The sequence below is a fragment of the Callorhinus ursinus genome, unplaced genomic scaffold, assembly GCF_003265705.2.
Source record: "Callorhinus ursinus isolate GAN/ISIS: 27379988/994484 unplaced genomic scaffold, GSC_fseal_2.0 scaffold54, whole genome shotgun sequence".
In the NCBI taxonomy this organism is placed as follows: Eukaryota; Metazoa; Chordata; class Mammalia; order Carnivora; family Otariidae; genus Callorhinus; species Callorhinus ursinus.
Window position 1 is genome coordinate 12748304 of NW_027397116.1, and position 23877 is coordinate 12772180.

A 23877-nucleotide genomic window follows, 5' to 3' on the forward strand; every position below is an offset into this window, starting at 1 on the left:
TCATTATTTCAACCTGTATAAATTGCCATTTAATTTACCCTACCTCTATTTTCCCCTTATTCCTATTAGAATCCCCTTTGAAATTTCCTGGCCATTCAAACACAGGCCCAGGATTCCCTAGCCAGCAGTAATTCAGATGTCAATACTACAGACTTTGAAACATCAGTTTCATTCGCTTGAAAAAGATGATTTATTTAGCTTGCTTTCTGGCAACTTGAACGTTCAATATGTGCTAAAAATCTGCAAGTAACACAGTATACCTCTCAACGCTGACCCTTCAAATGTTTTCTAACTCAATAAGGTTAAAAAGTAGCTTCCTTACACCATATTTCAAGCTCGTATAGGAAGTACTGGCTATTAGAAGATGATTAAAAAAAAACAGAAGGAATTCTTTTTTATCTGTAGAGTTACGAATATGTTTTGATCATATGGGTTTATGTAAAAATCAATTTAAGGTTTTCAACAGATGTTCATCTACTTGATGGTATAATATTTTGCTTGGCTTAAAAATAATAAACAATGTGTATCAAATGAAAATGAGCAATCTGCTTTTTGTGGTTCCTTTTACAGTCGAGTTATTTAATAGAATTTAGAAACAAGTGAACTTAGGAAACAGAAAACTCCTGAAGCAAGTAACAAAAATATTTTTCATTTCCACATTTTATTTGAATAGGATATACAACCCACACTGGGAATTTGGTGTTCGTTTTGTGAGGACAAAATTTGTATTATGCCTCTGAGAAAACAAATTCAATCATTTTGTCCCAAATGGAATCCTTTTGCAAATATACTATCATGAAATTTTTATTCATTAGGAAAATTTTGCGCATTCTCATATTTTACCAAATAATTGATGTGTATCATATCAAAGTTTGTCTAGGGCTAAGTCTGATTCAAGCCCTTCATTAATTCTTTTTGTTTCATTGTAAGTTTTCTCTCTTTCACTCAGTCTGTTCATCCCAATGAGAAAGGATTTCCTTGGGATGGCCTGAAGCTTGTTGCATTCACAATCAAGTTAAGAATCGCCTGAAATATGCTTTAATTGTAATAAAACTATTCTCCCAAATCCAACCCTGGCTTTTAACAACATTAATTCTGGTTCAACTCTTTTGTTCTCAGGATCATTCAGAATATAGCTCTATGTGTTCACTTGTATTTTAATGATTTCCTTCATTCCTAATTTTATTATTTTGCACTTCAAAATTATGCTACTGTCTTGTAATTAAACTGACAGTGTTTGTGTTGACAGTCTTAATTCCACCAAACTTTTAGTTTCCTTTTTCTTCATAGCGTTCCCTCATTCTTTCCATTGGTTCCTTATTTGAGCGTATGCCCCTGTTCGTGGGCTTTCCAGCTTTAAGCTACAACTGTACAACAGCAATTTTACCATGACCCTTCTCCTACATTTGGGAACCATCCCATTCCTTCCTTAAGGAGTCCTTAAAAGCTAAATTTTCCTCCTCATACTCTGTTTTCAGTGTTTCCCCAAAAGGCTGAAAAATAGGGAGGCTGTGCCAGGGAAGTCAAAGACCAGGAAAAGCATTATCTTTGGTACATGAGTTAACTTATGTTGGAAGATGTGCAGACAGTCACATATCTTTTATTCTGTGTCCTGTTCCAGTTCTGCATTTATGAGGAATGTATTTCAAAGCATCTGCAGACTGCATTGAACACCTCCGACAACTCATGTGAAGATATTAGGAGGTCAATATAGAATGACCTTTAGCCAGATAACATAGCCATTCTCTAAGAAGAAACCATGCTTTCTAACCTTGACTTGCCCATTTCCCATCCCCTTTGAAAATAACTAAGGGCATCCTTCCATCAGATTATGCCTTGAAATTTCTCTAGCTAAGGTCATTAAGTTTGGCAGTCTTTGTTTTAGCAGCTGTCCATGGCCTGTGACTCTACCGACCACCCTCTTATTTGTTGATTTGTAGGAAGAAACCAAGTTTTCCTATTGTTCAAATTATTTGAACACTTCTTTAAACCACTTTTGAACCACCAATTATTGAACCACTTCTTTGTTCCCTCTGCCAGCTTCTTTTCTTGTTTGTATTTGTTCAGAGTTCCACCTGTGATACATTGATGATAATGAATATTCATCTTGTAATAGTTTGGACCCCTTAGATAATTTCAACAGAAAGTTTTGTAGGAATTTTAATTTCAGTATGCCTAAACCAAACTCTTTATCCTTTCTGCCAAATTTGCTCCTACTGCCACATTGCTTATCCTGTTGATGATACACACCCTTTTTGATCAGACAGTCCTAGACAGTTGGAATTAAATCTAAACTTTCAATTCCTCATCAATAATTTCACTCCACTTGGCTACATGAATTATTTTTTTTAAAAATGTCAAATGTAACTTGATGCCTATGATTATTTTCATATGGTATTTCTTATATTATTTACCACTCACACAACTAGAAACTTTCTGTTGAGCCTTCATATCACAGGTCACAGGTTGGATATGTTCTTTTCTGAGACCCTGCTTATTAAGCCCTCCATTTTTTACTTATAATGCCATTATTGTCAAGTCTTTGTATGTATCACTGCACAGATTATGCTGTGTTACAGTTTGAGTTTATATTCATTTCTTTTATTAGTTTTTGGGTCATTTGAGGGATAGAATTATGTCACTTCACCCTTGTGTCACCAACTTTAATCACAGGGCTTGACATATATAGACTTTTTAAAAAACTTGGTTAGTGACAGCAGATAAAATAGGTAACCCCACACCCTCCTTCCCCATAGAGACAATGACTTAACAATACATGGACCAACTGACAGGTGAAAAATCCAGAAAGCAGTTAGTTTACCACACCTCAAGCGAGGCACAGCCAGTAAGATCTGCACTGAATCTAGTAGGAATATTTGTGGTATTTACTGGCCATGCCCCTTCCTCTGGCACAGTAATGCACAATCAGGAGAACACTCCCAATTCCTGACTTCTCTCTAAGGAAAGAAAAAGAGGAATGGAACATATATCCTGATGGGGTTTTGAAATTTAAGTGTGGTTTGGTGGGGTGAGGTCCAGAACCAATGGTCCAGAAAGAATTCTTGAGACATCTCTGTTGCAAAAGATGGTTTTATTAAAGCACGGGGACAGGGCAGAAAAAGCTGCTGCCCAGGATTTGTGAGGGGTGGCTGATGATATACTATGGGGTTGAGGGAGGTAAGGAAAAGGGAGGTTTCAAAAGGATTTTTGTCTAGCAAGGCATTGACAGTAAAATAGTTGGGAGCTTCCTGGAGGAACAGTACACTTTGCCTTCCCTTCTGGAAGCTAGGCCCTTGAGAGAAATGCTTAGTTCTTGTAAATTGCTAAGACTTTTGTAAACTGAGGGAGACTCAAGTCTTGCAGGATTGTGATCTCTATAAATTAACTATTTGTTTTTCCTTTAGGGCAGCCAGGAGTGCCTGAGGAATGTCACAAATATCCCATGGGGGGACGGGTTGTGAGGTGTCAGTTTCTTCTTGTCCTCAGCTAGCCTTCTGCTCCTTCATCACATCCCGTGTTCTGTTTTTTGGGGGAGGCTGCATGAGGATTGGTTTCCATCTTGCCTCAATCTAAATGCTGACAGGAATCGGCAGCAGCTTGGAGGCCACTAAGAATAAAGAAGTTACCATGGCTTGGTCTAGCACCAGAGTGTTTGCAGAGAGTTACTACAGATAGACACTAGGGGAAGCTCCAGGACCATGGCTTGTTAGAACACCAGCGAGGCTTCAAGTACCACAGACCCCCCACTGAGTAGAAAGGGACACACCTGTTCAACTAGGAGATTATGTGTGCACAAGCTCAGAGAAAATGCATCACTAGAATAGGCTTGAGAAGTCTCCAGGATTTCTAGCCAGGCTGATTGGTGATGGCACAGAGAAAACGATGTGAAATCAGAGACGGTGACTGGAGGGATGTTTCTAGGAGCTAAGAATGCTGGCAGCCACCAGATGCTAGAAGAGACAAGGAATGGGTTCTCCCCAAGAGTCTCCTCAGGGAGGACCACCCTGCTAGCACCTGGATTTCAGCCCAGTAATACGGATTTCTTCCTGGCTTCAGAAATGTAAGAAAATAAATTTAAATTGTTTTAAGCCACGCTGTTTGTGGTAATTTGTTACAGCAGTCACAGGAAAATAATACAGTTACTAACTTCATATGGGTATCAGTTGTGCTTTGAATGCAAACACACAAATAAAAGCCATGGAATGAATGATGTTGACTGAGTTAAAAAAAAATTCCTGGGAAAGAAAGAAATTAAGAATTAAGGACCCAAGGGATATGGTTAGCATCTGAGAGAGTAATTTGGTTATAGTTTTAAGTGTGCAGTAATTTGCATACGGCTAAAAGAAAATTAATTTCCAGGGTTTTTATACTATCATGCGTAAACACTCAATTATTTAAAAAAAACACAAGTGCAACAAATAAAGTAATTGAAGTTCATGGATAATTAATACACTTTAAAAATTTACTAAAATTATTGTTATGTACCTAACAACATGAATCATTTATGGTCTCTAAAGGTTTTATTTTTTTAATTTTTATTTATTTGTTTTTGAAATAGAGAGTATGAATAAAGTTGCTGAAAGGATGTATATAAATGTATATATTATATTGCAATTTTTTTTAAAAGAGATTGAAAGAATAGTACTTAAGAGCATAGGGTTTGGGACTAAATGCCACTGTTTAAATCCTGGTTCTATTGTTTACCAGTTGGGTGACCTTGGGTATATTATTTTACCTTTCTGTGTCTTGTTTATTCAGTCTGTAAACTAGTGATTTATTTATTTATTTTTTTATTATGTTATGTTAATCACCATACATTACATCATTAGTTTTTGATGTAGTGTTCCATGATTCATTGTTTGTGTATAACACCCAATGCTCCACGCAGAACGTGCCCTCTTTAATACCCATCACCAGGCTAACCCATCCCCCAACCCCCTCCCCTCTAGAACCCTCAGTTTGTTCCTCAGAGTCCATAGTCTCTCATGGTTCATCTCCCCCTCTGACTTCCCCCCCTTCATTATTCCCTTCTTGCTATCTTCTTCTTCTTCTTCTTCTTTTTTAACATATAATGTATTATTTGTTTCAGAGGTACAGATCTGTGATTCAACAGTCTTGCACAATTCACAGCGCTCACCATAGCACATACACTCCCCAATGTCTATCACCCAGCCACCCCATCCATCCCACCCCCCCACTCCAGCAACCCTCAGTTTGTTTCCTGAGAATAAGAATTCCTCGTATCAGTGAGGTCATATGATACATCTTTCTCTGATTGACTTATTTCACTCAGCAAACTGCTAGAACTCATACAGGAATTCAGTAAAGTGGCAGGATATAAAATCAGTGCACAGAAATCAGTAGCATTCCTATACACCAACAAGACAGAAGAAAGAGAAATTAAGGAGTTGAGCCCATTTACAGTTGCACCCAAAACCATGAGATACCTCGGTGTAAACTAGTGATTTAAATAGACTTCACTGGGTTACTCTGTGAGTTAAATGGATTGATATTTATACATTATTTAGAACTGTACCAGGTGTTTAGTTCTTTAAAAATGTTAATATGGGATGCCTGGCTGGCTCAGTTGATAGAACATGCAACTCTTGATCTTGGGGTTGTAAGTTCAAGTCCCGTGTTGTGTGTAGAGATTACTTTAAAAAATAAAACATTCCAAAGTGTTTGTTAATAAACAAGACAGATGAAGTACTCATCACTTCGGGCATAAGCTAAACTTATGATCTTTAAGATACCAGTGATTTTAAGAAGTTTTGCCAACCTTATAATTGTCAGTCCATTCAGACTATTATAACAAAAATACCACAGACTGGGAGGCTTAAACAATAAACATTTGTTTCTCAGAGATGTGGAAGCAGGGAAGTCCATGATTGAGGTCCTAGAAGATTCAGTTTCTTAAGGGAGTCTGTGTATTGGTGCCCTAGATGACTGTCTTCTTCCTGTGTCCCGACATGGTAGAAGGGGTGAGGGAGTCCTCTAGGGTCTCTGTTAGAAGAGCACTAATCCCATTCCTGGGTTTGGTCATGGGTGGATCATGGGCTTCATCCTCATGATCTAATCACCCAAATGCCACACCTCCAAATACCATCACATTGGCAATTAGGTTTCAACATATGAATTTTGAGGGGCACAAACATTTAGTCCTTAGCAATTATAAAACTGCTAGTTTTGGAAAACTAAAAGAAAAATAGATACAACCATGTTAATGCTTCCTATTAGGAGTGACATGTTTCAAAAATGTTAACATAGAAAACAAACATTTAAAAGAGGAAATGGAGCACCTGGCTGGCTCAGTAAGTAGAGAGTGTAACACTTGATCTTGGGTTGTAAGTTTGAGCTCCATGTTGGGTGTAGAAATTACTTAAAAATAAAATCTTTTTTTTTTAACATTTTATTTATTTATTTGTCAGAGAGAGAAAGCACAAGCAGGGGGAGCGGCAGGCAGAGGGAGAAGCAGGCTCCCTCTGAGCAAGGAGCCTGATACGGACTCAATCCCTGGAGGCTGGGATCATGACCTGAGTCAAAGGCAGATGCTTAACGACCGAGCCACCCAGACATTCCTAGAAATAAAATCTAAAATAATAATAATAATAATAATAATAATAATAGAAATAGACTGATCAGGGTATGCATGCCTCTGGATGGTATTGGAAAACAATGGATGAATTATGATTGTGGAGCTCCCCTTTCTTTAGAATGCATATAGGCAGGGGCACCTGGGTGGCTCAGTCGGTTAAGCATCTGCCTTCAGCTCAGGTCATGATCTCAGGGTCCTGGGATCAAGCTCTGCTAGGGCCCCCTGCTCGGCAGGGAGTCTACTTCTCCCTCTGCCCCTCTCTGTCCCTCTCTGCCCCTGTTTCTGGCCCTCCCCTTGCTCGTGCTTGTGCTCTCTCTCAAATACAATCTTTAGAATGCATATAGGCAACTTTACTTTTGTTGAGACATTCTACCTTTGTAAATGGCAATGCACTTGAAAAGCTTATAGCCTTCTTTTACATTGATGTATTTTGATGACTTTTTCTACAACAAAAATTTCTGAATTGACTGTTGAATCTGTTACGTGTTCATTTTAATGATTCCTCTTTTTGAAAGGTATCTTATCTCTAAATTTTATGAATACTTTCCTGTGATCCTTGTAATCAACATGACTAACCGGAATTTTCAAGAATTTGATTTGTTATACAAAGAGACTTAATCTGATGAATCATTCATTGTATATTCTTTTTATTCCATCTCCCCTTCAGTCATCATGGGACAATAGACATTATGGTTTTAGCAACTGTTGTATTGGCAAACTTAACTGTGGCTTTGTTACTGCAAATGCCAAATACGTCTGAATGTGTACAGAAACCCTTGCCAATGAAAAGTGGCATTAATTTTTCAATCTCTCTGAACAACTGAGTAAATCACTGTGTTCAGTAATGTTTTGTTTTGTTTTTTTTAAATGTTTACTCTTCCAAAATCACAGGGTTTGGATCTAAAATGAAAATAAACTTTCAAGCGATGAGAAGCACACATTCCTTGTTACCAGGACATGCATTTTCACTCCCAAATTAAATGACATTTGCTTTATGTGGACTGTCCTCTCCCACCGCCTTAATTTATTAAGACCCTACTCATATTTCAAGGCTCAGCTAGCAGCCATCATCACCATCAATATTTTCCAGCCACTTTCACCCGAAGAGAGATTTATTATCTGAATCATTTGCTCATAAAGTCATAGGAATTTTGAAGCTAAAAGAGAACTTAAGAACAAGTAGATATAAATTTATATAGGAAGATCCCAGGTCCCAGAGGAGTAAGTGGCCTTTCCATCACAGCAACATGCTTAGCACACACACACAAAATAAAAGTTCTTGACTGTACTTTACTAATAAAATAATAGTTTTTTCTTAGGATCCCACGGAAATCAATTAGCTGCCACAACAGAGATCAATGGTGTTGAATGACCAGGGCTTAGCCCCCACACATAATACCTCAACCTGATTTCATCCAGTAAAGGGATCATTTTAATTTGTATTATATACATGGCTTTTGGTTAGAAGAAATTTATTAAAAAATAAACTACTACATTAAAACTTTGTTCTTTTCCATATATTTTTTACATTGTTTTGCTACCCATTTATCTATCATCTCTATATCCAGCCATCCATCCATATGAGTATAGATAAGAAAGAATATAGGCTCCTTGTTAACACAACTTTGATTTTACATCCCCTTGAAGGGGATGATGTAAGGTATCATCAAGGCAATGATAATGTAATTTACCCTCCCACCCTGTTTATTCACAACTGCCTAAACCATGTAGTCAGTATGATTTCTGATATTAATGGTAATGAGAGTAATAAAGTCAGTTGAAGTGGAAATAGTATGTAATTTTATATGTATCAACAGTTTGACATAACTGACATCAACAATAATTAATGAAATCAATGATTCATTAAATGAAATCAAATATCAGAGAAACATGTTTTTATCCAGCAGGGTACAATGAACATATGCTCAACCATATTAAAGCAGTTTAGGATCACTTAAATAAATAACTTTCTACCAGTTTACCTATTCCACTTTAATTTATATCTCTAGGAATTAAATATAACAATAATGAAAATTCAACTGTATGGGTGTTGAAATAAAATAAAGGCAAATTTACAAGATAACCTTTTAAAAATATATGGCATCTGATAATGTGCTACAGCAAAGGAACTAAAAATTGCAATAGCTTATACAAGATTTCTGTTTTTATCTCAACAATAATGAAAAAACAGCTTAGTCCAGGGATAATGGGTAGTTGTTTCCATCTCTTCACATGACTTTTATCTCTGGATCCATGGCTCAGCCAGGCCCTGACATAATTTTTGTATCCCAGCAATTGCAGAAGGGATAAAAGTACAAGACCATTTAACCACATTCTGATAAGAGCATGCAGGGTCAGATTCCAAAGCCTAGGCAGATTCCAAGGACCCCTCACTTAGAAGGGTCCCATGCTTGGTTCAATGTACCCCTGTCACCATCTTGAAATTCTTAAGAATACTTAACAAGATCCCTGCATATTCATGCTTCATCGAACCCTGCAAAATATGACCCTGAGAGAATGACCCAAGCACACATTCCTTCTTTTCACCTTTATTTGCCAGAATTTGGCTATATGACCGCAATTTGTTATAATGTTATATCTTGCTGGTAGCCAATATCAGCTAAAACTCGGGAGTTCTAATGTTAAAAGAAAGAAGTAAAGAAATTATCTATATCCAGTAAACTAAGTCACAATATCTATGTTTTCCATTGTTTTATTCCCAGAACCTAGCAATACTATAGGCACATGGTTGATGCTTGGCATATTTTGTTGTTGTTGTTGTTAGCTAAATGAATATATGGTTCAATAACTAAGTAAACAGAACTAAACAAACTAAAATCTTTCCATTTTAGGTAGATGTATGTCACCAAAGCCATTAGGAAAATGAGACTGTCCCAAACTAGTAATATTTAATATTAGACAAGCATTTCCAAAAGTAGAAAATACTTTCAAAATCCTTGATACACGATAGGCAAAATTAGGTTAGTAGTAGTCCTGCGGAGTTCTATTTTCGTAAGTATAAATCATATTTGATCAAACCACATATTACAGAGGTACAAAATCTCATGTTCTCTAGTCACTGAGTATATCAAACGACCCTTGGAAAACATAGTCTTAATTCAGGCAGAGTTTGGTGTCATAACTTCCTTTCTGTAACCACCCTAACCAAGAGTAATATATGTTTTTAAAAAGAGTGTTGGAACAATTCCATGTGATACTACGTACCTGAATGATAGGCTGATGTTTGTGAAAGTGACATATACACAAAATTATAACAATATCGAGTCCTTTAGTATAGAGTGAAACAAGCTTACTGCTAAAATAATCACTATGTTTTATACATTATTACAACAGGGTAAAGTAACTGATGGTCATCTTGATTACTTACTATACTTGTATAAGGAATTTAGAAAAAGCTCAATCAAAAGAATTATAGCAAAATAGTTTGAGGCCATAAAAGAGGTGTAAGGTTTGCATTTCTGGAAAATAGTCTCATAAAAAACTAAAAGCATTTCTTATATTTTGTAAATTGTAAATTTTGTGCCCATTACTATAAAAATGCATTAGATATTCAACCGGAGGATCCACTGGAGAAAAAGTAATGCAAAGAATGCATTGCTGTAGTAGAAAGAAAGCTAAAAAAATAATTTTTAGAAGAGCTAAAATGGAATGACTCAAAAAAGAGAAATTTATTTTTCTCTTCCACAATGTATATATAGTATGGGTACACACAGGGTCTCATGGATCTCATGGGTATACATGGGATCTACTCAGAGTATTCATTTCAGAATAGTTAGGGGCTTCGCTATCCTTGAAACATGATTTTTCCAGGCAGCACCATTCATGGCCATTCAGAGGCAGGGAGGAAAGTAAGATTGAGCCCAGGCCAAGTTTCTCTTAAGTCAGTGAGATGGGAGTTGCTGATATGATTTCCATTCACATTTCACTGGTTGAAAATTTAGACACGTAGTCACACTAACCTACAAGTCAGGCAAAAAAAATGCTATCTAGTTAGGAAGGTTTGTATTTAGAGAAAAGAAGATTAATTTGAGGTAATGAACATGTATTATAGCAACACTTCCCAGGAAATGTTATTTAAGAGTAGAGATTTTTGTTTGAAAATTATTTGTACTCATGAAATTTCGAGTAAGACATTTCAAGAATGTCTTATGGGCTTGTTTCTAAAACGCTTTTACTTAGAACAGATTCTGACTTATGGAATAATTATGAAGATAGTGTTCCTATATCCTCCACTCCCAATTTCCCTTATTATTAACACTTTATATCAGTATGGTACTTGGTTACAATTAAGTAATAGAACATTATTATTAACTAAAGTTTGTATTTTATTCAGATTTCCTTAATTTTTACCTAATGACCTATGTTCATTGCTGGTGTATAAGAAAGAATTGACTGTTTTATATTAACCTTGTATCCTTGCTTTCTTAGATGATAAGACCTAGCCAACAGGGACAACTCTGTGCCAATGAGCACACCCTAATGGCCAGATCTTGATCTCTAATGCTATTCTCCAATAAAAGGAACCAGTGTTGCTTGGACAAATGTTTAACTCTAGGACCGAGGTAGGAAATATATGTGAGCTGGAAGCATCTTGTTAGTGACAGAGTAAAAAGGTGCTCAAAAACCAAAACCAAAACTGAAACCACCATGATACTGACAGGTGAAAGGCACACAGAGGTCACCTTAAAGAATTTTTCATAGCAAAAGCTGAGGACACAATAAATAGTATCAGGTTATAACCCGAAGTATAAAATAAATATCCATGATTCCATACTGATATAAGGGAGGAGGCTTTTCTCCCAGGCAGAATTTCGATTAAATTTTGTAGTTCCTATGCTCTCAAGGAGGTTGAGTATAACTACACACTCCTTAAGTGTGGGGTGAACAAAGTAACTTTATTCCAAAGGGCATAATATGGAAAGCAGAAAAATAGTAGGTTTAGAGTGAATAACTCTTACAAACACTACTTCAGTAAGGTCATCAAGGCCAACATCAACCTCAATAACTCAGGGCGCCTGAGTGGTGCAGTTGGTTAAGTGTCCAACTCTTGGTTTCAGCTCAAGTCATGATCTCAGGGTCCTGGGATTGAGCCTCATGTCAGGCTCCAGGCAGTGTGGAGTCTGCTTGAGCTTCTCTCTCTCCATTTCCCTCTGCCCCTCCCCGCTATCTCTCTTTCAACTAAATAAATAAAATCTTAAAACAAACAAACAAACAAAACAGCGATAATTCATGTGGATAGTTTGTGCCCTTTATATGATGTAACAAATGGCACTTAGTGGACTTTTCTCAAAAATACAGAGCCCCAGTCCCATCTTATTAAGAACATGTATTCTACTGTTGTTGAATGGAGTACTCTATAAATGTTGATTAGAACAATTTGATTGAAAGTTCTACTCAGGTGAACTATATATTTATTAATCTTCTGTCTGCTTGATCTATTAATTTCTGGAAGAGGGGTGTTGAAGTCTCAAACTATAGCAGTAAATTGGTCGGTCCAGTTCTTTTAGTTCTATCAACTAAAAGAACTTGTTGCCTTATGTATTTTGATGCCCTGTTCTCAGGTACATACATGCTAAGTCCTGTTGTGTCTCCTTGGACAACTGACCACTTTTTGGTTATGCAGCAGCCGTCTTTATCTCTGATAATTCACCTTGTTCCAAAACTTGTTTCATCTGCAATTATAGATATTCCAGCTTTCATTCGATTGGTATGAGCATGGTATATCTTTTTTCATTCCTTTACTTTTAAGCTATCTGAATTTTTATATTTAAAATGGTTTCTTTGAGATAATATATTGTTGAATTGATTATGACAATCTGACATTTAATTGGTGTATTGAGACTATTCACTCTTAAACTGATTGTTAATATATCCATATTGATATCTACTATATAATCACTTTATATTAATTGTATTATTGTTTCTGGTTTTTTTTTTCTGTTTTTGTCTTCTCCAACAGAATTTTGTCATTCCCTTTTATCTCCTTTCTTATCATATCAGTTACACGGTTTTTAAAATATATTTTTTGAGTGGTTGTTCTAAAGTGAGTAAAATACTTTTAACTGTCTTAATTCCAACTTTAAAAAACAACACTATTCAGCATCATGTTAATTCAGGTAATTTGTAACAGAGTATTTCCAATACCTTCCTCTGATCGCTCATGACATTGCTGTCATTTATTTTATTGCCTATCATATTGTTGCTTTTAATATTTTAAAATAGTTATTTGTTAGATCAACCAACAGTAAGAAAAAGAAATCCTTTACCTACATTTATTCTTTTATTAATGCTCTTTTCTTTACATAGATCAAATTTCTGACCCATATAATTTTCCTTCTCCCTGAAGAACTTTTTTTTTTTAAGATTTTATTTATTTGACAGATAGAGACATAGCGAGAGGGGGAACACTAACAGGGGGAGTGGGAGAGGGAGCCTGATGTGGAGCTCGATCCCAGGACCCTGGGACCATGACCTGAGATGAAGGCAGAGGTTTTAACGACTGAGCCACCCAGGTGCCCCTCCCTGAAGAACGTTTTTAATACTTTTTTTTTTGTAGAAAAAATGTCAAATTTGTTAGTAATTAATTCTCCCATTTTTTGTTGTTGTTGTTGTTGTTGGGGGAGGAGTTGTTTTGTTGTATGAGAATGTCTTTTTCCCTTCCCTTAGACTTCTTAGGTGATAATGTAACCAGGAGTAAAATTCTCAGTTTTTTTTTTCTTTCAGAAATTAAATATTTTACTCTTCTTTCTTCTTGCTTGCATGGTTTCAGACTAGAAGTCTACTTAATTCTTATCCTCATTCTTCTTTAGCTAAAATGATTTTTTTTCCCTTTGCTTTCAAGATTTTATCTTTGTCTTTGATTTTCTGCAGCTCAAATATGATTTGTCTAGGTTTAGACTTTTTGATATTTAACCTATGTGGTATTTTTTGAGCTTCCTGGATCTGTGATTTGTTGTCTGTCATTGATTTTGGTGAGTTCTTTGTCAATTACTGCTTCAAATATTTTGTTCTGTCTTCTGTTATTCTGATTATATGTATGTTACAGCTTTTGAAATTGTTCCATAGTTATATTAGTTTGAAGGGCTGCCATAATAAAGTTGCCACAGACTGGGTGGCTTAAAGAACAGAAATTTATTTTCTCACAATTCTGGAAGCTAGACGTCTAAAATTAAGGTGACTGTATGATTCGTTTCTTCTGAGGCCTTGCTCCTTGGCTAAGAGATGGCTGTCTTCTCCCTGTGTCTAAATTATCTTTCTCTTGGACAGCTCTATCCTAGGCAATGACCTCTTAACACTAGGATCTCTCAGCTAGTAATTGCATTATTTCTTGTTGATAGTGTTAACTCCCTAAGACACTAGAATTTAATGTCTTTTGCTTTTTGCTTTAAGATATACACTTGATTAATGAATCCCCTTTTACAAATAGAAAATCAAATGCCCCAGCCGGTATGAACCACCTTCCCCTTAAATATTTAAAATAACAGTTTTATCTGGGTGCCTACGTGGCTCAGTCTGTTGAGCAGCTGATTGTTGATTTCAGCTCAGTTACGGTCTCGGGTCCTGGGATCCAGCCTTGTGTCAGGCTCTGGGCTCAGCGTGGAGTCCACTTGAGATTCTCTCTCTCCCTCTGCTCCTCCATGCCCTGCTTGCACCTGCTCTCTCTCTCTTTCTCTAATGAGCAAAGAAAATCTTTAAAAAAATAAAATGATAATTTTCTCCTAAATGCCTTCTTCACACCTCCTTTATTTCTTGATACTACATTTTCCCACCACTTATACATTTTAATGTCTTTTGATGGAAGTTCCCACTGATTAGTCTTATTTTCATTTTGATTTGTTTGTTCACAACCATTTCTTTCTCCAAACACATTTTTCAAATTATTGTGTTATGTGTATAATAATAAAATTCCATTAAATTTTGTTTAATTGGAAGTAAACTTAAACATTACTTTGGGATGGAGTTTACATCTTTTACACTAAGTTTAGTGTAATTTTCTGGTAGCATTATATGTATTTCCCAAGCTGTCAGTTTCATTTTGTTTTTTTCTTTGAAATAAGTTTTTAAGTTTATTTTTTAATATTTATTTAGTTAGGTTTCTGTCCTTTACATTATCGTTTTTTCATATGCATTAAGACTTTTCAATTTATGTTGAGAAATACCCAACTATATATTAGAAATAAGGGTCTAATAGCTTATTTTTGCTATGACAAATTAAAAGCCTTTTTCTTCCCATTACACTCATTGGTGGTTTAGTTAAAAGCATTCTAAACATTTATTATTCTTATTTTTATAATAATTTTTATGTTAATTATCCTAGATCTCTTAAACACTAAGTATGGAATCTACATAAATCTAGAGCATATTCACTTTACAGAGGAGTTTTTACTTATTTTTTTCTCTTACTTTCATGATTTGGAATTGGTATATTTTAAAGAATCTGCCCACACTACTATAAATGAACAAAGAAAATTATATTTTAGATTAAAAATCAAGAATGTATGGGATGCCTTTTCAAATGCTTTTGTGTAAAATCATGGAATTGATTTCAGTTTTCTGTTGTATATAATATTTAAATGTATTACTGTTGACATTTTGAGTGTCATGTTCTGTATTTTTGCTACAAAACCTTTTTATTGGCCAATTTTTTCCTATTTATTCGTCATTGCGCTTTTTTTTTCATCATTGCACTTTTGAAGATCCTTCCAGGGCTTTTTTACGCCCATAACAATGCTGGTTGAAGGGTGAGGCAAATTAGAAATCTGTGGTCAGGACACTATCTCTCCTCGAAATCCTCTCTATTCTCACTCAAAATTCACTCTACTCGCAGAACAGTGCTTTTACTCATGGTAAGTACTACATAGGTATTTAATCAACGCATTTTTATATGTTATTATAGTTATTATGTGATACTTATTACTATATAATCACAGAACGAAATAGTACTTCAGTCATTAAATGGTTAGTCTGATTGCCACCACGTGAGGTAACTCTTAAGTGTGGAGTGTTTGTTTCAGATTGAATTTCATTTATGTGTACTAATTTACCACACTTGGCTGCATGTCTTCAATATCAAATGATTTGACGTGGATATTCCAATTCATCAGTCACTCATGCTTTATTAAAATAGCTAATGTTACCTTCATGTTAAAGAAATGGAGATGTGTAAAAATCGCCAGGTAAGATATATTTACCAAATATTGGAATACTGTGGAGTGATTGAATTATACTTTATTTTTCTATCTCTAGGAAAGCCTGAAGGTAGAAATATAACTCTGGTCATGCTGGTGGAGGAGAGGAAAGTAGAATGTTAATAGCAGTAGGATGGTAGTGCAGTGAATGAGCATGGAAAAATACAAACCGTCAGATGTTAAAAATTTAGCTGATGGCACAATTATTGCCTAAGAATACTGCAAGTTTAACGCCTATGACTTTGTAGTTTCAAATGATAAATACCATACTTATGACCAAAGGGGAAATGCAATTTTGTTCCAGGATTATTATTCTAATTAAATGATCTAGGCACCAAATCAGAATGAGATTGTTATTCAGTTTCTCTAAGCTTGATATATTTAAAAGTTTTTTTTTTCATTGTCACATTGATTTGAGAGACTTATATGTAGCTTTTTAAATTCTTTTTTTTAAGGTTTTATTTATTTGACAGAGAAAGAGATCACAAGTAGGCAGGCAGGCAGAGGGAGAGGGAGAAGAGGGCTCCCTGCTGAGCACGGAGCCGGATTTGGGGCTTGATCCCAGGACCCTGGGATCATGACCTGAGCCGAAGGCAGATGCCCAACGACTGAGCCACCCAGGCGCCCCATGATTTCATTTATTTTTTTGAGAGAGAGATAATGAGCAGGGGGAAGGGACAAAGGACAGAGGGAGAAGCAGACTCACCGCTGAGCACGGAACAGGATGTGGGGCTCGATCCCAGGACCCTGGGATCATGACCTGGGCCGAAGGCAGACGCTTAACGACTGAGCCACCCAGGTACCCCGTAGCTTTTTAAGTTCTTAAGGGAAGTTTATTATTTAAAATTGTTTGTATTTTCTACTAGGTTTCCAAAACTTCTTAACTTCCCTTTTAGTTGAATTTTGATATTCTGTAGCTTTCACTTTAGTAAATATACATAGTTTTATTTTGTTCTTCAATTGTTTCAAATGGCTTATTTTCCTCAAATGAACAAAGTTTAGGTCTGTTCAAACTGAAGAGGTCATTAATATCCTTCGTAACAAAAAAGGAGGCTCATTCACAAAAAGAGACATACATGGTTAGAGAGCAGCACATGGTCCTGGCTCCTTCCAGAGCGTTCCTCCTGTCCTGACAAGAGTCAGCAAAAAAAAAAAATAAAAGAGAGAGAGAGAGAGAGAGAGAGAGAGAGAGAGAGAGAGAGAGAGAAAATTAATTTTCTTGCATTATTTAAATGCAGTTAGAGAAGACCATAAGCTACTTTAGCTTTTCTTTCTTTCTTTCTTCTTTTTCTTTCTTTCTTTCTTTTTCCTTTTTTTATTTCTCTTTCTTTCTTTCTTTCTTTCTTTCTTTCTTTCTTTCTTTCTTTCTTTCTTTCTTTTTCTTTCTTTCTTCTCTCTCTTTCTTTCTTTCTCTCTCTTTCTTTTTCTTTTTTTATGCTCACAGTGATCATTTGAATATCGATTTAACCTGCTGAAAATCAATTTGAGACTCCAGGGATAGGGAGGCAAGTCAAAGTATGATAGTCATCAAAATAGCTACAGCAGTACGAGACATTTCTGGTGAAAATGTATTCTTAATAAATTTCTGATTTTTAGAATTTCAAGTTTTATCTAATTTATCAAATTCAATTAATTCCTAATTTAGAGACCTGAAGTAGAAATACTGAAAAAGAAATCAAATACCCTGATTTTTAAAATATGCTTTTGCCTATATACCTCTTGATCTTTTGCTCTAGATAAGATATGGACAGTAAAGCTATTTTTATTTTCAGGGAAAATGGAATGTTTACGGACTGCATTTTTCTCCATACGTTGGCAAACATGTGTTGTATTCAACTAGATTGTATTGTCTATTGCTTTCCTGGACACTATTTAATAGCTGGTAATATATCAGAAATATAAAAATGTATGTTGATTATTTATCCTTTAACTCTATACCACTCTAGAATTTGCTTGGTGTGTTCACTTACAGTGCATTCATGTTATCTTAGACACAACATTCAGAGAAAGGCATTCATATCACTTTCCCACTTTGAGGGGGAAAATTGACTCAGAGATATAAAGAATTCATGGACAGTGATTACCACGACAGTTGGAACTAAGATAATTTGATCATATCTGATGGGACTTTTCTGCCAACACACACCAAGCACAAGAAGTCGCAGGACAAAAGCCTAGTTAAATATTTTCTTACCTGTAACTGCAGAATCTTCTCTCTCCTAAACCAGCCAGGGCAGAGACAGCTGAGCCATAAAGAAAGTAGCATTTCTGACAATTTCCTTAAGTTCCAGGGAGTGACTGCTGTTCAGAGTCCTTTGGTGACCACGTAGGTTGCTTGGTGGTTTATAGGTCTCAGAGGCTCTGGACATCTGGGCTTCCGAGACTCTTCTGGAAAAAGTCCTAGTGGCAATTTTGACTTTTACAGCAAATGTCTTTTGAAAGGTATTGTTTATATTTGGTAAGTTTGGTCATACTGTGGATGATTGATTTTGGATAATAAATTCTGGTTTTATTTAATTGTTCAAGTATACTGTGAAAGTATGTGTTTTATAATGACGTAGACCTCAATTTTGTAACTGATTCTTGTTTTGCCATGAATCTTTACATATGATGAGATTAAATACAGAAATAGGATGGTTCATTTAAAATTCAGTGATACAGTGAAAAGAAGACAAATTCATTCCAGAAAAGTCTGAAGTCTGTATTGGAATCTAGGTCTTTCAACTTCTTGGTTTGTGATCTTGGGGAATTTGACAAACCAGGCTGAGCCTTTTTTTGTTTGTTTTTTCCACCAAGAAAATGGATATAATAATCCATAACCTAGTGTTGTCAGAATTAAATGAAGAGAATATCTATTATGATACCAGAAACATGGCATTTAATAATTGTATATATGTTTCCACCGAATTATCTACAAGAACAGAAAAATTGGGTAAAAAAAAAAAAGAAGGAAAATCAGCTACTCAGAGACTGGGTGGAAAAACAATGCCTTGCCTGTGGTAAGTTGGATATTTGTTGTCTGAACTGTCTACTTGTTCTAAAATGCTTTGGAATCAAAAACAAACAGCCTAAGAATCTAGAATGTCTGTGTAATGTTTTTGTCAGCAGCCTTATTCTTTTAATTCATGTGATGGGTTCCTTTCTCAGTGCCCTGAGAAATGACTCCATGACCTCAACAAGAAAGCTGGGCTGAACAGTGCATTTGTTTCAATTACAAGAAATGTTTATGAAATATTTAAGAGCTGAGTGATAAATATCATAACCACACTTTACAGATACAGCCATATACCTAAAGAGAAGTGCAATTTAAATTCCTAGTAAAAAAGTACAAATTATATGTCTAATATTGTACCATGGGTAACATGGGAACTCAAATTTCAAGCCAAAAATCTGAACTAAAATCGGTTTCATATTGAGTGAGTTTGGTCTTCAAAATACCTTTTAGTTATAGCTTCTCTGAGAGAAAAAAAAATCTATTTACATCTGAATTACTTATTGGATTAACTATTTTATACCAACACATTACAGCTTGTGAATTCTAGAAATGTTATTTTACTGACTTTGGTAAAGTGCTGGAATAACTAGGCTTTCAGTACTTGAAATGAAAATGATTGGGCAGAGTATGCTGATTACTGCATATTAGAATTTAGAAAGAAAAGCAAGACAAAGGAAGTTGCCAAGGAAATAAAGGGTTTACTTGTTCGGTCATGGGCTTATAATCACACTGGTTTTTCTGTATGTTCGCCAGAATGTTCTCATATTTAGTCGGGAAATAGTTCATCTGTTTATTTTAGTAATGATGGTGTCTCTAGGAATGATTTATAAGCACAGGTCATAAAGGTACCACTGCCATTGTGCTGTTGACCATAAAAATACAACTGAATACTAAATATTGTACCTAGTTTTCTCTAAAGGCTATTGAAGGGGACCTTCAACTGTTTCCATTGAAAAACTCTTGGTGAATTTTCCCCAGGTTCTAACAAGCTGTATCAAAATAAAACTCATTTCATGGAAAAAAGGAATCCCACAGCACTTCTTTTTAATAACTGTTCAGCTACAAAATTTTATTGGTATCTTTTTATGTTCCCTCTAGAGGATGTAATGCACAAAAGCATTGCCACGGAACATATAAAATTACAAATGAAATTTATTGTAAAAAGTAGAATGTCTTCTAGACTGGTGTCAGTATTTATTTCATTCATAAACCAAAACTGCAGTATAATATATTCATTGTCAGCAAGTTCATGTGTGTAAATTGCCATCCAATGTTATTGACTGATATAAGACAGATATTGAAAAGACAATTTAAATGTACTCTTCCAAACATAAACTGTTCCACAAAAGCACTGTAAAAACTCCTTCAAGATTTTGGGTTGTGCTTGACATTTATGGTTAACTACATAATTTGGTCGTGTCATAATCCACTGTGTTTGGCAATTTGGCATTAAATGCCTGCAGAGCAGATTGGATCCTCACCACCTCACTAGTAGACAGCTTGAGTCTATGACGAAGCAAGCAAGAGAAAAGATCTAGACGACGCTGACCAGGTGGGGAGAGTTTATTTACACGGTCTCTTATCTCTAGAAGTTGCAAAAGTGCTGAGTCCTGGGATCCCTGAGTATAGGGGTAGTCCAGCTGCAAAATCAAGTCCCGAATTGCTTCAGGGTCAAAGTGCATGCTGTAACCAAACACTTGAATGTTATTGATTTTCATATAACCCAGGTTCCGGGAAGGGTCAATAAATTCCAGAGGTTCGTAGTAAATGCTCTCATTTCCATTGGGGCCATTTGACTTGATGCGACTCCTCAGGTAGATGTGCACTGTCTCAAAAAATGTCTTCCACTTGTTGCCCAGAGTCAGCGACCAGTTATAACACTGCAGTGGGAGGTCCAGCTTAGTCCGCTCCCAGTCTGGAAAGCTGTTTTCATTCACAGGCATAAACCAGCTCTCGGAGTGGCTGCCTCCGAAGGGATTGACGTAAACAGCCAACACCGGCTCCAAGGTGCTGTTTTTAGTTAAGCAAATCTGTAAAGAAAGACCCAAGATCATATGGACCAGACTTGACTTGTACTTGTTACTCTTCAAGGTGAGGAGCATCCGCTTACGCCAGGAGGGGTCGAACCAGCTATTGAGGCGCATGTCGTTGCTGATAAAAATGGCATGGACTTCTATTCGTCTGTCAGTCTTCTGCAACAGGTATTTCATCTCCAGGTCTTGCAGGTCAGTCTCAAAGCCAATATAGTGATCGGTGGACTCGGCGACCTCAGGCTTGCAGAGCCCCTGGCTCAGCATGTAGCCTGTGTTGCAGGTGCCACAGCGGGTGCGGTTGTCAGGGGCGCAGGTCAGACAGGCGGAGGCGTCGCCCACCGTGCAGGGTAGGAACGCGGTGCAGACTACCTGGTCATTCGGGCACGTGCATGAGTGCGTCTCTTCCGAAAAGCTGCCCAGGAGGCCATTCTCATTGCAGTAGAGAAAAGACTGGATGCGAGTGAGCCAGTAGGTTGAGGTTCTAGAAACACAAAACAACACGAATCTATATGAATACAAAGACATTTTTTGGTGTACTGCAATAAAATTAACCTTAGCTCTGAAAGCTTCACCATCATTTCTTAGGTTAACTCCAGTTATTTAACTGAGATAAAAGATCCAGGCAGTTTATAATTGAAAATAGATACATTTTTTTTAAAGATTTTATTTATTTATTTGAGAGAGAGAGAATGAGAGATAGAGAGCACAAGAGGGAAGAGGGTCAGAGGGAGAAGCAGACTCCCTGCTGAGCAGGGAGCCTGATGCGGGACTCGATCCTGGGACTCCAGGATTATGCATGACCTGAGCCGAAGGCAGTCGCTTAACCAACTGAGCCACCCAGGCGCCCTGAAAATAGATACATTTTAATATAATATTTAAATATGCTATATATGTGTATTATAATAGATAACTTTTTTCATTCTTCATTGCACAAGGGTAGATGGGGATATATTTGATTTGAACTGAAATATTTCATGGAATACCTTCTGAAAAGATTGCTTGTCATTTCATTAGGGTACTCCGAAGCTTATGGTGAACATAATTGGGTCAGTTATTGTTTTGAAATGCTAACCAGCAACAGGAAATAAAAGTGATATTATCATAAAATGTCTCGAGTAGAATTAGAGCATATAAATGGTGACTCCTTATTCATTTGCTCTTAGCTTCATAAAGCGCTAATGTTGCAGAAAGCCAAATAGGAAGTAAAATAAAAATGAAAGAAAAATAAACAACTCTAAAATGTCAATCAGTGTATTTAAATCCTCGGGCTTTATCAATATTGACAGAACAAGTACCCACTGAGAAGGAAAATATTAGTAAGACATGTTTGACTTTATTCTTACAGGCTGCTCAAGAAAATTGTTGAAAATATCTTGTTAAAACCAACTACAAGTTGTTTTAATAAGGGTTAAGTGTGTCAGTTTAATGTGTTTGATTTGAATCATTAACATTTTTCCTTATTTATACCCAGAAATCAGGCTAATCATGATGCAAATGTAAGAATTTACTTTTCGTGTTTCCCCCACATTATTCAAACTCTTTTGGTGTGTTTAAAAACCTCAGTAAAATAACGAAGGAAAATTGTGTGGCCCTGTAACCAGATAATTCTTTGTTTTTATTGTAGCTTATGATCAAGGAAGAGTTGAAGGGTGTCTATAACGTGCCATTTTCTTGTGTGAAAAATGGGAATAATAGTACCTTCCATACTGAGTTCTTGGGAGAAATGGGCTCAGACTGCATGCATGTGGTTAGAATATTGCACAGTGTTTCAATTTTTGATATTCTTATGCCTTTCTGGTGTTCACTATTTAGTACCTATGAGATTTTCTGCGAAATATATCTATTACACTCCATCCTTTATGCTTACACACTGCTGCAGTTTCAAAGACTTTGTCCATGCAGAATACTGGTAAAACACAGGCACTAATCTGTCCAAATAACCAATAAAAACAATGCATTCACTATCCATAACAATATTTGAGCTATTTAAATTACATATTCATTTCCATTCCCTGTCCATCCTCCCTTTGCAATGCAACACATGTTTTTTTTTTAAGTGAGTTCTTCCTTGTTTTCCCAAATAAATCCAAAAACTCCTTTCTTCCCTCTCATGGCACTTACTTATTTTTTTCATGGTACCTTTTTTCACTTAAAATTTTGTATTATTCTGTACCTACTTGTTCATACTCCATTTATTAATTATAATTATAATTATATAAATATATAATTATAATTATATATATATACAACTATTAAATATAATTCCCAGCTTGCCAGAAGCACGTATGCCTGCTTAGTGCTGTATATCCAGTGCCAAGTAGACTACCAGGAGATCATAGCCCTTTAATGTTTAATGAATCTTGAATCAAATGCATATATGAATTAAAAGACATTTTCTTAATAAGTATAATTTTGAGTGAAATTTAAAGCCCTGAAAAGAACATTTAATACAGTTGTAAAGACCCAGCTCTCTCGGGTTGCAGGAAGTAGAATTACACAACATACACTTTGACTTTTGTGCAATTAAATATATAAAAAGCTTTTCTTTTCCACTTTCCCTAAATGTAACTTTTTTGCTATAGACCCAGAAGAAAAGAAAAGAAAAAAAAAAAACAACCAAAGCATAAAACGTCTTCCTCTTATTTCTCACACTGAAAAACATTGACCGGAAACTCGAACCTATTAAATTCATTTCTAACTTCTTCTAAATTCTCTAAAAATAAGTTCTCAGAAGAACTCTCCCAGGAGTATCCCCAAGGGTGGTGAAATAGCGATGGTGTGAGGCTCTTTGGCACTTTGTGAGCCACACATCTACGTATGAGTTCCTCTAGCTCTGGTTGTTTACTCCCCGCAGAAAAAATGGGCAAAAAGCTTCCTTCTGTGGTGTATGGAATAGCTTGATTCTTTCTGTATTGAGTTTAGATATATTGAAATTATTACTGATTTTTAATCTGCGGCTAGTGATGTATTTATTCCATCAGTTTTCTCTTTCAGGGGCTATTAATGTCTCTCCATCTTGGCTTCTTTCTCTCTCTTTTCCCTCCC

General features: G+C 36.0%; 1 protein-coding gene across 3 annotated transcripts in view; it reads right to left on the reverse strand.

Annotated features, from left to right (window-relative positions):
* Positions 1 to 19859: 19859 nt before the first annotated feature.
* BRINP3 (BMP/retinoic acid inducible neural specific 3) overlaps positions 19860 to 23877 on the reverse strand; it is a 390160-nt gene continuing 386142 nt past the window's right edge. For all 3 annotated transcript variants that reach the window (XM_073884043.1, XM_073884044.1, XM_025892239.2), the window contains exon 8: positions 19860 to 21313. In XM_073884043.1, the coding sequence (XP_073740144.1) occupies positions 20197 to 21313 (1117 nt within the window). In that variant the 3' untranslated portion in view covers positions 19860 to 20196. The remainder of the gene's footprint in view (positions 21314 to 23877) is intronic.